The 15,684-nt window shown below is 43.8% G+C and overlaps 1 protein-coding gene across 1 annotated transcript in view; it reads right to left on the bottom strand.

The window, feature by feature from the left end:
• KMT2D (lysine methyltransferase 2D) overlaps positions 1-15,684 on the bottom strand; it is a 3,358,270-nt gene that overhangs the window by 441,660 nt on the left and 2,900,926 nt on the right. Inside the window, exons 39-40 of the mRNA XM_044082193.1 lie at positions 11,153-11,296; positions 9,758-9,922 (exon numbers count right to left, since the gene is read on the bottom strand). Coding sequence (XP_043938128.1) covers positions 9,758-9,922; positions 11,153-11,296 — 309 coding nt within the window. The remainder of the gene's footprint in view (positions 1-9,757; positions 9,923-11,152; positions 11,297-15,684) is intronic.

The following is a 15,684-nucleotide window of genomic DNA, read 5'->3' as shown; positions in this document are numbered from 1 at the left end:
AACGCAGGACCCAAGACTTTGTTAATCAAGCTGAGGGCTACTGCAAGCAGATAACCCAAATGTGATGACTGCAACAGTGAAACACGAAGAACATCATAAGGAACACTCGTGTGATGCACACTTCCTTACAGATGGTCAGAATAATAGTGACAAGGCAGGGGGAAGGAATGGGGGCCAGTTGAAAACAAATGAAGTACAACTACTCGGATGGAATGTTATGGTGAGTACATAACTTCTTTATCTGACGTAGTTTACACTTCATTCGATCTTCAACCTTTGGGACAGAGTCCCCAGCTGCTTACACCTGGGAGGCCCTCAAGAAGGATATTCTGAAGCACAGCGGAGCCAAAGGAAGCCCAAACTTCTGAAAATGATGTCTAACTTATAGTGGGAAATGAATGTATAAGATGAGGACAAGTGGCGGTAGAACAAGCATCATCCAGAGAGACCCTGGACCAGAATGCCAGGTAGCCACAGACCTGGTAGAGTGTGCTTTTACCTGACATGGCAGAGAGAGCCCTCTGGCTAAATAAGCCCTGGTAATGCATTGGGTTATCCATTGGGCAATCGAAACTTTAAAAATTGTCTTGCCCAAAAAAGGCTTAGAATAAGAAACAAACAATTGGTCAGATTTTCTAAAAGATTTGGTCCTGTGTAAATAGAAACGCAGTTGTCTATGTACATCTAACAAATGCAATTTATATTCCCTCTTGTTTTGAAAATTTGGAAAAAAGACTGGGAGACTGACAGTTTTGTTTATGTTCGGTTCGGAGGCCACCTTTGGCAAAAAGGAAGGATTAGTGTGTAAGGAAACTCTATCCTTATGGAAAATCATGTAAGGCACTTTGACAGAAAGAGCTTGGAGTTCTGACACCCTCTTAGCAGAAGTGATGGCTACTAAGAAAGCAGTCTTCCAGGATAGATATTGCAACTCAACTGTAGCTGCAGGTTCAAAAGGGGGTGAGAGACCAGAGCCTGGAGGACCAAAGTAAGGTGCCACGGAGGTGTTGGATCTTTTGTCAGAGGACGTAGTAGAAAGGTACCCTTAAGCAAAGTCTTGCAGAGTTTAGAAGACACTAAGGAAGAAACACTGTCCCCTATGTGAAAAGGAGAAATAGCAGCCAGTTGCACTTTTATAGTGGACGAACTGGCACCCTGTTAAAAAGACCCGCTAAAAATCTAACACTGCAGAAATCGGAGTCGTAAAGGGGTCTAAGACTCGTTGGGAAGCCCAGACTGAGAAATGCTTCCATTTGCAATGGTAGACTCTTCTGGTTGATGACTTGTGAGCCACAACCAGAATCTCCTTACCAGAGGAAGATAAACCAGGAGTCCTGATAATCGTGGGAACTGGAGCAGCCAAGCAGTGAGCTTATGACTGACCAGGTCTGGATGAGGTATTCCCGGAGGGATGAGAAATAAGATCCGGAACTGGATCCAGAGTCTATGGTGGAACTACAGCATGAGACCATAGAAATGGGAACCAGACCTGGCGAGGCCAGAATGGGGCAATGAGGACGACTTCGCTCCCCACCTTGCGAGCTTTCTGAAGGAACTTGGAGATCAAGTGCAGAGCAGGATAGGGATACAGTAGATCGGGTGGCCAAGCATGAACCACAGTGTCTCTGGCGGCTTCCTCCTGAGGGGGATTCAGAGCGAAGAACTCACTGCATTTTAATTGCAGCAAGGATGACCCCATCTGAGGAAGATCTGCTCCGCCACTGAAGGGTTCAGAGACCACTCGTAAGGCATCAGAATCGACTTGCTGAGCCTGTCTGCCAGGATGTTGGACTGACCCAGAATGTGCGCTGCTACCAAAAAACGGCTGCTGGAGATTGCCCATTCCCACACACACATGGCTTCGTGACAAAGGGGGTAGGATCTGGTTCCCCCATTTGTTGATGTACCAGAATACTGACATGTTGTCCGTCTGGATGGCAATCATCCCTAGAGGAAGGTGGGCATGAAGAGCTTGCAAAAGCTAGAAGCACCACCCTCATCTCTAGAACACTGATATGCAGATTGGTCTCGAGTATGGATATGTGCCTTGGGCCATCCTTCCTAGGGAGTTCTGGTGCAATATTTGCTCAATTGATAGTTCTGAGGGGAAGCAAAAAGGTCCACCTCTGGTGGCACCCACCTGTTTCTCAAAAGCTTGAATATTTTGGGTTCCAGTTTCCACTCATGTGGGCCCATGAGATTTCTGCTTAAGTCATCTGCCAGTGAATTTAGTTTGCCTGGCAGGAAATGAGCTTGTAGGTGCACTTGGTTGCTCAAAGCTGTGCTCCACAGAGCCATGGCTAGTCTGCAGAGGGGGTAAGAATGGGTTCCCCCTGCTTGTTTATGTACCACATAAAAGTGGTGTTGTCTGTCTTTACCAATAGTTGTCCTGTAAGAATAAGGCCTTTGACGGCTGTCAGAGCATTCTGTACAGTTATCATTTCTTTTTGATTAATATGCAGGTGCATTTGCTTTGGGTTCCATTTGCCCTGAATGCACTTCCCTGCCATGTGAGCCCCCCATGCACAGTCTGATGCGTCTGTTGTTAGGGTTGGAGCGGCAGGGGGTAGAGTGAAAGGGAGTCCCGTGTTGTGGTTACAGGCCTCTACCCACCAAAGGAACTCTGTCCTTAGGCAAGGAATGATAGGAATCATTGTTTCCAGGTCCTGAGAATGTTGACACCGGAGACATTTTAGGTACCATTGAAGTTTCCTCATATGCAGTTTTGCATATGGAATTAGTAGAATGCAACAGGCCATGAACCCTAGGGCTTGCAGTATTTTTCTTGCAGATAGCCGGGTTTTGATGGCCAGTAGATTGAAGTAGTTTGTCAAATAAATTTGTTTCTCTGGAGTGAGGTATGCCATCTGGGAAGTTTTGTTAAAGCTTGCTCCCAGGAATACAATCTGTTGGCTGGGTACCAGCTGTGATTTCTTTTCATTGATGGTGTAGCCCAGTGAAGTTAGAAGTCTCTTTACAAATGCCAGGGGCTTAAGCAGCAATTCCTGACTATCCGCCACAATCAGGCAATCATCCATGTATGGGTAAATTTGAATTCTTCTCTGTCTGCAATATGCAATGGCTGGAGCTAGGCACTTTGTGAATACCCTGGGCACAGTAGATAAGCCAAAGGGAAGTGCAGAGATCCGAGAGTGCATAGAGCCTGCTCTGAAGCGTAGGTATTTCCTGCAAGATTCCCTTATGGGGATATGCAGATAAGCTTCTTTTAAGTCTAAGATTGCTAGCCAGGAGTCCTTGGCTAGCATAGGAAGCAGCTGTTGGGGAGTTAGCATTTTGAATTTTGGAACCACCAAAAAGGTGTTGAGAATAGACAGATCCAGGATAGGACATCAAGAGTTTTCTTTTCTGGTGACCAGAAACCATCTGGAATAAAATCCTTTTCCCCTTTGTTCTGCCGGGACAGGCTGAATAGCCTTGATACTGAGAAGAGAAAGTACTTGCTTTTGGGCCTCTGCCCACTGGTTTGTGGGGAGGTCTGGCCATCCGCTTAGGGTTGGAAGTGAGTGGAACTGGAATCTGTATCCCTGGGAAACAATGTTTAAGACCCACTTGTCTTGGGTAATGTATTGCCAGTTTTTGGCATGCAGGGCAAGTTTCCCTCCTAAAGGTGCAAGTACTTGGGCAAGGCTTGGAGGAGTTAATAAGTCATTGTGCAATTTTACCATAAGATGGTGGCTTACTACTCCCTGTTTTGGACATGGGAGCACTCCCTTGCTTAGACCTGTGCATAACCTGAAACTGAAGTCTAGGTGGTCTGCTGCCCCTGGGCTTGGCCTGGAAGGGACTGGAAAAGACCATTTTTTTGAAGGTCAATGCCTATTGAATCTAGGTGGTTGTACTTGTAAGAAATCTTTAACAGTTTGCATAGATTTAAGCTTTCTCCTCTATTCGTGTGAGGAGGACTTCTGCTTTATTGCCAAACAGACGCTCTTGATTTAATGGTGCATCCAGTAATTTTGCTTTGACATGATCTGGCAAGTTCTGTTCCTTAAGCCAAGCATGTCTTCTAAGAACAGACCCCATGACAGCAGCCTTGCAAGATGCTTCTAAAGCATCAAACCCACATTGCAAAGTATGTTTACCAACTTGGTTAGCAAAATGCATTAACTCTTGTAAATCTTTGTGTTCTGCAGAGTCAGGAATCAACATCATTTTTTGTTTAATTAGCTCCATAATATGCTGCTGATACCTTAACATATGAAACTAGCAATTTAAAGCCCTAATGGCAAGAGTAGCAGAGGTGTATACCTTTTTACCCCATCTGTCTAAAGCCCTAGAATCCCTGTCTGAAGGGGTTAGATTTTTGGCGGTTGTAGCCTTAATGCCTTTAGGTCCCTGGGAAATGGTCTCTGGATCCGCAGTAGGATTCTTAAAAAGTAATTTGTGGGAGTAAGGTACTCTATAGCACCTAGATTTCCTGGGAGCTGGAGGCAAGGTATCAGGGGTAAGGCTGGATTCCAGGAAGACATCATCTACAATTTCCAGAACAGGAGGGATAGCTAGAGACCTGTGCTGAGGCAAGCTTAACAATTTCCTGAGTCTCTTTTTGGACTGGGAGTAGTCCTGGCTCTCCCAACGGAAATGTTCTCTAAGGGTGTGCAGGGTTTCAAAAGAAAAATCTTATGGAGGGGAAGCAGAGGGAATGGAATCCTCTGCATCAGAATCCTCACAGGTAGATAAGGGTATGTCCTGGTAATTAGAAGGATCAGTGTTATCAAATTCCTGATCAGAAGAATCAGAAGGAAAATCAGTTCTGGGTCTTTTTGAGGGGGAAGGCTGACTTCCCTAATTAAAGTAATGAGGTCTTCAGCCATTCTAAGCATTTGTTTTTGTGGCATGTGGGCCTGAGAATGCACTTTGGTCTGTTTCCTAGGCGTAGTGCGAACTTTAGGCATGAGAAATTCAGTATTTTGGTTTGAAACGAAGTCGTCTGTTTAATAAGAAAACCGGAAGGCCTGAATACACCCTCAGAAGCTGGTGCCTGCACAGCGGCTCCGGATCTATCCAAGGTAGAGACATCCGCAGGTTCCATAGTCGAAGAAGCATCTCGTGGCATACCGGATTCCAACTGAGTCTCAGTAGAGGCCTGCAAATCTGTAGAGGCAGGTATCATGGGCTGCGAAAGTGCCTCACTGAGTACCGGCGGACTGGAGACTAGCTTAACGTTAGCGTCGTCGGCAGCCTTGGACCTATGCGGTCTGCCTCTGTCTTTATCCTTACGTTTTTTCTGAAGATCGGTAGTTGGATGGCTTATCAAAGCCATTTCGGAGTACGGTGATCAAGAGCAAAGAATTTAGCTGCAAAAATTGCCCGACGACGAATAGTTCGGGCGTTGAACAAGGCACAAAACCGACAGTGAGGTATGTCGCGGTCTGGGCCTAAACAGGTGACGCAATAAGAATGAAAATCTCTGTGAGGTATCTGCTTTCCACAGGCAAGACAATTATTAATTTTTTCTGACATCGGTTAGAGCAAGAAAAAAGGATCCCCAATGGGGTACTTATCTTTTAGAAGACTTCAGGTCTGAAACTCGAAAAATGAAATTTCAGGAGGCGGCCGACCAGCACTTGTGAACTGCTTCTGCTTCGCGCACCGCACGGCAAGAAAGACTGATGTAATGGCGTCAGCTGCATGTTTTATACCCCTGACGACGTGATGTCATGGAAGAAGCGACAGCATCTGACGCAGAAATCCCAAGACTCTGGTATTCATGCCGGCTGAGGGCTACCTGCAGGCAGATAACCCAAATGTGATGACTGCAACAGTGAAACATGAAGAACATCTGCATTTGAATCATATCTAACCAAGCTCTGATGAAGTCCAGGAGCTGAACCGGAGTCCATGCTGATTTGGTGAGATTGATGGTAATGCCTAGGTTTTTGGCTAATAGCAGAAGAGAGTCCCTGGCTTCGCATACTAGACACTTGGTAGGGGCAACAAACAGCCAATCATCCAGGTACGGAAAGACCTGAATACCCTGGAGCCTCAGGTGAGCTACTACTACTGCCGTCACTTTGGTGAACACCCTGGAGGCGGTGGTGAGACCAAAGGGGAGGGCTCTGAACTGGAAGTGATTGGCTCCTAGCCGGAAGCGGAGAAACCTCTTGGAGCATCTGTCCATTTTGATAAGGTAGTAATTTCTTGGAGGTCGATCGAGCACATACAGTCGTTGGTCTACATTCAGAGCAGGACAGACAGAAGAGTGACCATCCAAAATTTTGTCTTGGTTACTGCCAGGTTCAGGGTGGAAAGATCCAAGATGGGTCTTAGGTCCCCTGTCTTCTTTGGCACTAAAAAGAACCTGGAATAAAAACCCAATCCGGACTGGTCTGCAGGGACCCTTTGGATGACTCATTTGCTTAGCAGCTTGTCTAGTTGAAAGGCTGCTGCCTCCCATTGAGCGGGTGGAACATCTGGGAGGATGAGGTGGTTAATGGGAACTGAATAGCCTTTGGATATAATCTGCAGTACCCAGCGGTTGTTTGTAATGGACTCCCATGCCGCTGGGTGCAGCGAAAGACAACCCCCGACTGCCTCCAGAGAGGAGCAGTCAGGCAATCCTTCAGTGCTGCTGCCCGGGTCTGTCAGAGAAAGGTTCGCGAGACCCAGTATTTCTTGGATCCCCCTCTGCTTCTGGGCTGGTGCCTATCGTAACCCCCTCTGCCTCTGGGGGATAAGTTGTCCTGAGTGTCCTGGGAAAACGCCGGAGACTTTCAGAACTACATCATCTTCATCCCTCGCTGATTCCTGGAAAAAGATATTTGGGGTGTGGGAGAAGCGAATCCTAACACCAGACAGATTCTTCCAGTCTCTCTCACTCTGGACAAGTGTCTCTTTCACTGACTTCCTAAAGAGAGAAGAACCTTCATAAGGGGCATTGGTAAATGACTCCTTAAAGGGGTCAGAGAACTGACACAGACGGAGCCAGGAATGATGCCTGATGGCGATTTCTGAACCGGCAGCTCTAGCAGCTCCCTCCGTGGCATGAGAGAGAAGGGACATGTTAGAAATGGCTTTTAGAGTGGCCATTCGGGTGGAGAACGTCTTCTTGTACTCCACCGATACGGACTCTGGGATCAATCCAGCGACTTCCTTGACTAGGTCATGCTGCAATCGAGTTAGGTGTGCCATACAGTTCAGCACCCAGATGTCAGCATACACCTGCTTCTAAAACTGGACCAGCCAGGACGGAGCGGTCGGGAGATCGCTTGCGGGGCCTATCCTTCTTGGACTTCGTCAATTCCCTAGGCCTCTTGGCAGGAGTTTTAGTCCCCGAGGCCTGGGATGGGGAAGATACTGCTGCTGCTGAAGATCCAGTGGCAGGGGTGGGAACAGCCATTCCCAACACAGGCAAAAGGCCCGGCAGAATTAGCTTGTTCCTCCTGTCCTGAAGTGCTCTGGGATTAAACCCAGCACAGATAGAATAGGAGGTATCAAGGTGCGATACCCCAGGCAAACTACACACAGTGTGGCCATCTGCTGGGGACAGTTTATGGCCACACCTAGAGCAATACTTAAAGCCAGATTTAGGGGCTTCAGATATTATTATCCGCTAGATAAGGCCTAACACACACACATTAGATAGAAGAAAAAGGAGAAAAAGGGAATTTTTTTTTTAACCAACGAAGTCGCGACTGGGAGGATAGTAAAGAAACTAGAAAAAAAAAACTTTAAATCACTTACGTGACTATTAGCCCAAAAAACACTCACTACGCTGCCAAGAGCTCGGACCACACTACTGGCTGCATCAGCTGCAGAGCTGCAAACGAGATTAGAATGGAGGAAGGAGACAGGGGCATTATGGTTAAAGGGGAGGAGCTGAGAGCTCGGATCAAAGATGCTAGCTATGCGGCAGTATCAGATCCATGCTGCATCCAAAGCCCAAAGGTTGAAGATCAAATTAAGTAAACTACTTCAGATCAATTTTTTTTTTTTTTAGCTGAAAGTCAAAAAAGTTACTGAAAAAGGAAACTAGAATGGAACCTGCAACTGCTTATGTGTACGCTCGAGGCTCTGACTTACAAATATAAATGTCCAACTTCCAGCTGATTACTGTAACCTAAATAAGGAATATGACATTTATAGCTACTCAAGTTACATGATGAATTCTTGCGATTTTAGCAGTGGAACAAGATATGCAAACAATAATGGAGTCATAGTTCTCATTAAGCTGGCTCTTAATATGCTTTCTATTCAGGATATGAAATTCACATTTTTAATTCATTTTGCTAATGCACAGAATGAAAAAGCCTGGTGGTGCATGAGATAATGTAATGCTCAGAAACCACTGTGAATATTTCGGATTCCAAATGAGCAATCTTAAAAAGCAGCAAAGAACAAACCGATACAACTAAAACATTTATTGGTATAGCAAAACTTTCAGGTACAACAACCCTTCTTCAGTGCAAGCTAAAAAGCAAACTCATTGGGTCACTTAAATACCAGTCGAATAGCAATCATTCAATAAAACACAGCCAATAAAAACAAATTCTCAATTAACATATATTAATTAAATACACAAACAAATAAAAATTAGTTTATTAATGGCAGGACAAAATTAATTGTTCTACCTTAAGCATAACATCCTATCTTTAAGAACTTGTTTTAGTGTAATCATTTTGTTAATCTTAAAAAAGTACACAACCTGGAACAGGATCTTCCTCTGTGTGTTCTTGCAGGACTACAAAGATTACTTTATCATTAAATTATAATGACAACACATGAAAGGATAACTTAAACCATACCGGCCAGGCTGAATACCATAAAACTGCATTATATATGAACACCAAATGATGAAAACAGTTCAAAATTTGCTGCAACAGATCGTTCCATCAGGGAAACGGCAAGCTCCTGCAAAGAGTAGGGGAAATGTCTTCCAACAGTGCTCATAAAAGACAATGAAAATATCTAGCTGGAAATAAATAAAAGCAGTGAGTGTCACTTGTACATGGACCCATCCTCAAAAGTGGAACAGATTACCTGATGACAACTTACTGTTTATTTTTCAAAATTTTGACTTGGGTCCTTTTGCTTATAACCATAGTTTTTCTGGAACTATACTTCCTTGAAAGCCCTCTTCCATACTTTCCCCTACGTTAAAATCACTAAAGAAAAGGATATTCTCACCTTTTTGTCCAAATGTCCCAATACTTACTTCCTTATGACAACTAAGAAAGGTGTGCACGTGTATATCAAAACAAATGTTCACAACACTAATATAACCTGAATTACAAAATAAAAAGGCAGAGGGTGGCATGAAAAATTTACTACAATTAGGTCCATAAAGTTCAAGTGAGCATAGTCGTTAGAAAAAAAGATATGAGAACAAGAGGAAAGACACTTAAGATACAGAGTAAAATGCTCACAATTGCAAGTATTTTTTTTCAAAGAAAAGGCTGACGACTGGAAGCAACCTCTAGTAACAGAAGAGTAAAAATCAACGATGAAATTCAAAAATACAATGGGAATACAGTTTTTACTATGATTTTATGCGATTGTTTACAATTTTGAATGTATTAAAATCAATAAAATTGTTTTGAAAAAAAATTACAATGGCAAGACATAAGGGAATGCAAATAAGGGACAAAAAAGAAATGCATTTTTAAGTAGGATTTACGGCTTATCAGAAAGGAAATGAGAGTAGAAGGGTAAAAGTGGTCCTTTGCTGCTGTCAAAATTCTTGTCTTGACCAAATAACATCTGTTTCTGCTTAAAACATCTTTTGTGTTATGCTTACCTTGGTGAGCAGCTGAGTGTAGTAGTCAGGCATGCTATCAAGAACTGCATTTCCAAAACAGCCTTTCAGTTGGTTCTTCCCATTAACAGAGCTGCTTCCAAATGGTAAAAATAGTTCAAAATTTGCTGCAATAGATGGTTCCATCAAGGGAAGAAGAGCAAGCTCCTGCAAAGTAGGGGAAAATGTCTTCCATCAGTGCCAGTCAAAAACACTGCAAATATCCAGCTTGAAATATATAAAAGCAGTGTCAGTTGCATATGGACCCGTCCTCAGAAGTGGGACTGATCGTTGCTGAATTAGCCAAGGACAACCCACTAACTAGTACGCAGAGAACACAAGATATAAGTGAATGACAACTGTGCCAAACTAAAATACCCAAAACAACTGCCAGCATCTACACAGGAGAAGAGAATATAAAATATAGCACATTTTCTGGAAAAAAAAAAAAAACCCAAAACTGACATTTATCTTCCAGCAACATTTCCTCCTCTTCTTTTCAAGAAATGTAAAGCATCACGTTTATTTACACTGATATTAATATTAATCTGTACTGTTCTGCTGCTTTCCCTTCCGTCTCAACTTCACTAAGCTAACTGAAAAGAATGAAGAAGCAGACAACCTAGGAAAGGGGTAGACATTGCTAATGTAATGAAGAAGTTGGCTTCCCCTACTGTCTTAAACGCAACAGCCAAACTAATGGGTGTCTGAAAAGTGAAACTGAACTACTGGGAACAGGACAGCTCTCCTTTCACATTTCCTCTTTCAAATTTAAGAGGGTTGGGTGGGAAGTAAACGAGGTGGGAATATATAATCGAGGGATATGCTTCTTGCCTTTCAATTCCTTATAAATATGAGGTGCTACAGTTCAGGGAAAGAAGTTACAAAACTGAACTATAAGTTATCCCAACTGCTGTCGGCTTATGATTAAATAACTAAACAAATGCTTTACTTCCAACCCCAAACATAGGCTTCCAGACTGGGCTGTGGTAGTGGTGCTCTAAGACGACCCCCCCCCATCCCACAAACAGATGAATTTGACCAGGAAGGCAGCATACATCATTAGATTTAATAATCTCATGGGATAGATGGAAATGAAGTTTTGAGACTTTTTTTTGCCCAAGAATGGGATTAGGGATCTTTAACTTCTAGTTACTGTACCAGGCAGACCAAATACAACGGAAGCTATAATTTCTAATTATTTTGAAAGTACAGAAGTCAATCCCTGTTGGGGCAAGTAGCAAAGATTCTCATCACCCACCACCATGCTGATGTTTATGGAGGATCATCTCTTGCATTTAGTGAAGAAATTACTGCCCCATCATCAGAAATAGCATGCAAAAGTCAAAATTCAACAGCTAAAAAATAACAAATTAAATCAAACAACCACTTTAGTACCTGTTTTAACTGTTTCATGATGACATCTGTAGACTTTATCACTTCATCCTTCTTGATCTTCTTCCTGGTGTTTGAAACTCTATCACCCATTTTCTGTGTACGCCTCTGTTTTGGCACTGCACTTCTTTTACCAGACGGTTGTTCCTTTATTTCAGGAGATGAGATGGTTTAGACAGAACAATGACCCCATTTTAATAGTTTTCTACCTCAGCAGTATATGGCTAGATACCTGTTCATGATTCTGTTCCAATACTTTATAGTATTTGCTAAAGCTGATAACTGCAGATTTAAATACTTAAGTCAACTTAAAAATGGAATATCAATCAATGCAAAGCAACTCAATTCTGTGCTGTTAACAGAACATTTTCATCATTTTCATGACTAAATGATCTAGGCCATCAGAATAAACACACACTTAACAGGGCTGGAGCCATGGCAATCAGGGTTCATCAAAGGCTTTTATTAGAGTAGCACAACAGCATAAAGCAAACCATGGTACCAAACACTGGCAGAATTAAGTTCTTTTTTAAGAAGAAGATAAAAGAATATGCTACCTGGTAATTATTCATTTTTAACGTTAAGGTTATTTGGGTAAATGCATTCATGACATGGCCATGATATGTTTTGTTAACAAAACAAACATACAATGTTTGTATGGAAACTGGTTAGCACACAAATATATATATATATATATATATATATATATATATATATATCTTCGCTAGGGACGGCTTGCACCTGTCACCCCTGGGCTTTAGGATATTGGCAAAGGCTCTTGCTACCCCCATAGTGCCTTTTTTAGGCAAGGCTCAAAAGACAAACCCACCTCCATAGGTATTCACAAGGGATAAGAAACTAAGAGTAATGCTACTCAACGCCAGAAGTCTAAACCTCAAGATGCACGCACTCGAAACTCTCCTTAGCATAGAAAACATCGATATCTGTGCAGTAACAGAAACCTGGTTCAAGGCTCCCGAGAGCACCCCAGCACTACCAGGTTATACCTCATACCATGCTTTTCGGCCCCAAAACTTGGACCGAACCACAAAAAGAGGGGGAGTATCAATATTCGTCAAAGATACCCACACCTCTAGGTTGGTGGCACAGCAGGAAGCATCAGAGACTATCCATGTGCAACTAACAGTGGATAAAACTGCCTTCCAGTTTATAGCCTGCTACAGACCACCCTCCCAAACCCAGGAACCCCACTCGGCCTTCCTGAGAACACTGGAAAATATGAAGGTCTCTCCAAACAGCATTATATTGGGCGACTTCAACTACCCAAACATAGACTGGGAGCACTACTCTAGCTCCAACACCCTAGCCCAAAGGTTCCTAGAATTTATAAACTCAAATGCTATGGAACAATTTGTTACCACTCCCACAAGAGGGGAAAACATACTGGACCTGATCATCACCAACATGGGGACTCTATGCTCCAGACCAGAAGTGTATCCCTCACTGGTAAGATCAGACCATAAACTAATCTCACTGGATATTCACATCTCGTCCCCACCCTCTGCCCAGAAAACCACAGTGAAAAACTTCTCTAAAGCAAATTTCACACTCCTCAAAACCGAGGTGGAATCTTTCAAAGCCCCCAGGCCTGTGGAAAATACGGCCCAGACCGCAAAATCCTTTATAAACGCATTCTATGATCACCTTCAGGAATGCATGGATCATGCATTCCCAAATAAAACCAAGACCCAATCCTCCAAAGGCAGACGTCGTGTCTGGTGGACCCCAGCCATAAACAAACTATACAATAGAAGGAGGAAGCTACTACATGATAGAGCAAAATCCCAAAAAGGGAAGGCATCTCTAACCAGTATTAGCAAAAAACTATGGGCACTCATAAAATCGTCTAAGACCAGCTTAGAGAGAAAAATTGCACAGGACACTAAGGATAATCACAAGGCTTTCTTTAGTTATGTTAGGAACCTGGGTGGGAATTCCCAGATATGCTCAGAATTAGTCCAAAATGACAAAAAATGCACCGAACCCACAGACATTGCCAAACATTGCCAACATCCTAGCTGACAGGTTCAGCGCAAACCCCCCCCCCCCACCAAAAGGGCAAATATCTATCCCAGCAGAGTGCTGCCCCCCTGACATCTCAGATGCTCAGGTAAGAGCTGCCCTCTCCAAAGCAAAAAACACAGCATCAATGGGACCAGACAGTGTCCCGGGCTGCGTCCTACATGAACTCCAAGTAGAGCTAAACCCAAACATAAAACTACTGTTCAATCTCAACCTTACTACAGGATATGTACCCAAAGAGTGGCGTACAGCAACAGTGGTCCCTCTTCACAAAGGTGGTGCCTCAATGGATCCTGGAAACTATTGCCCCATAAGCCTGACTAGCTTGGTCTGCAAAGCTATGGAAAGGATCATCATGGACCTCATAAATAAAGATATTGGGGACCTACAGACACTGGATCCTACCCAGTTCGGCTTTGTTAAGGGCAGATCCTGCCTCTTAAACCTAGTCGATTACTTTGAAACAGTCACCAAGGCCATTGACGAGGGGAAGCAACAGTGGTCCCTCTCCACAAAGGTGGTGCCTCAATGGATCCTGGAAACTATCGCCCCATAAGCCTGACTAGCTTGGTCTGCAAAGCTATGGAAAGGATCATCATGGACCACATAAATAAAGATATTGGGGACCTACAGACACTGGATCCTACCCAGTTCGGCTTTGTTAAGGGCAGATCCTGCCTCTTAAACCTAGTTGATTTCTTTGAAACAGTCACCAAGGTTATTGACGAGGGGAAGGTGGTCCACACAGCCTACCTGGACCTCGCAAAAGCCTTCGATACAATACCCCACTCGGGCATTATAGATAAGCTCACCAGCTTAAACATAAACCCCTATGTCACTAGATGGGTTGCAAACTGGCTCAAGGACAGAACCCACATGGTTAGAATTGCTGGAGCCATGTCAGACTCCAAACCAGTTACAAGTGGCGTCCCACAAGGCTCAGTCCTGGGACCGCTCTTGTTCGGTATATATTTCTCGGAGGTACAGGCCAACACGGAAGGACTGTGGCTGACCAAGTTCGCAGATGACTGCAAACTGGGCGCCATAATCGACTCTCCAGCCGACACAAGCATCCTCCAAAAGGGCTCCATAGAAACAGACAACTGGTGCCAGAGCCATGGCCTCAAGCTAAACACCAAAAAGTGTATAGTCACCCCATTTGGCAAAAACAAAGTGCCCACAAATTACCACATAGGTGGTAATCCATTAAGTACAGAAGAAGTAATTAGGGACCTGGGGACCCAAGTTGATAGCAATCTCTCATTTGACTACCACGTGGCCAAAGTGGTTAGAAGAACATTTTATATAGCCCACCTAATCATGAAGGGATTCACATCTAGATCAGGGGAGGTCATTGTGCCTCTTTACTCATCCCTCATCAGGCCCATAATTGAGTACAATGCCTCTTTTGGGATGTACCTTACCAGACACATGCAGCAACTAGAAAGACCCTAAAAGTACCTCACCAAGAGGAAGGGCTCAAACAGATGCCATATGCTGCCCGGTTAAAGAAACTCCAGCTCTACTCAGTGGCATACCGCCTGCTCAGAGGCGATCTGTGCCTGACATATACAGCCATGTCCAACCTGGAATTAATGGACATGCTGCACCTCAGAAAATCCAAATCCCATCGAGCTACACACTCGAGAGACTTGAACCTCAGCACTGAAATAAATATGACATGCTGGAGGGACAGATTCATAAACCAGAGGCTCCCTTCACTCTGGAATAAAATCCCAGTCCAGGTTAGGCAGAGTCCCTCACTGACTCTCTTCAAGAGGAATCTTGATGAGTGGATGGGAGATCGTAGGTTTACCCCAGGTATCACTTCTGTGTCACTGTTAGACAGAGGCACAGTATACTAAACCTTGAAAAAGGGCATAGCAAAATTAATTTAAAATGGGTGGCGAAAGCCAAACACACTCTGGTAGGCTTATAAATGCCCTAGGGCAGATAGCCTAGTATGAACCTATGAACCTATATACATACACACACACAGACATATATAAAAAACTATGTGGCTACTTGGTCACCATAGCAGCTGAACTATGACAGGGCCTCTGTGGTGGGAGAACACTTGGGTTACTCCCTTTTAGTGCCATCTCATAAAGCCCTTCTAAGAATTCCAAGGCCCCATATTTGAGGAAGGTGTGATCTCTCTGGCCCACACATGCCATCCCTGTGCCAGCACCTATCACTCAGCAGTTACTGACTCCTCTCAAAACAAGATCCTACTACAAGGCAACACAGTAAACAACAGGTACATATTCATATCAGCAGCTGATCATTATGAACACCCTCCACAGTATTAATTGATGGGACTAACACCAACATGGAAAAATTCAGAATTCTTTCTAGCTCCCATGCTTGAGTAGGGACTTATTTTGTGGTTGATTCCACCCACCACCTGATCAAGTTTACTCCCATCAAAATCAAGCTCATTCATTCGCTAGTGGTGATGAGTCCAAAGAGCTCCTACGGTATGAGTTGTC

Source organism: Protopterus annectens, chromosome 9.part0 (assembly GCF_019279795.1).
Source record: "Protopterus annectens isolate FY-2018-M chromosome 9.part0, PAN1.0, whole genome shotgun sequence".
Taxonomy (NCBI): domain Eukaryota; kingdom Metazoa; phylum Chordata; order Ceratodontiformes; family Protopteridae; genus Protopterus; species Protopterus annectens.
The sequence above is the reverse complement of the archived record's forward strand: the minus strand, read 5'-3'. Positions and strand labels throughout refer to the sequence as shown.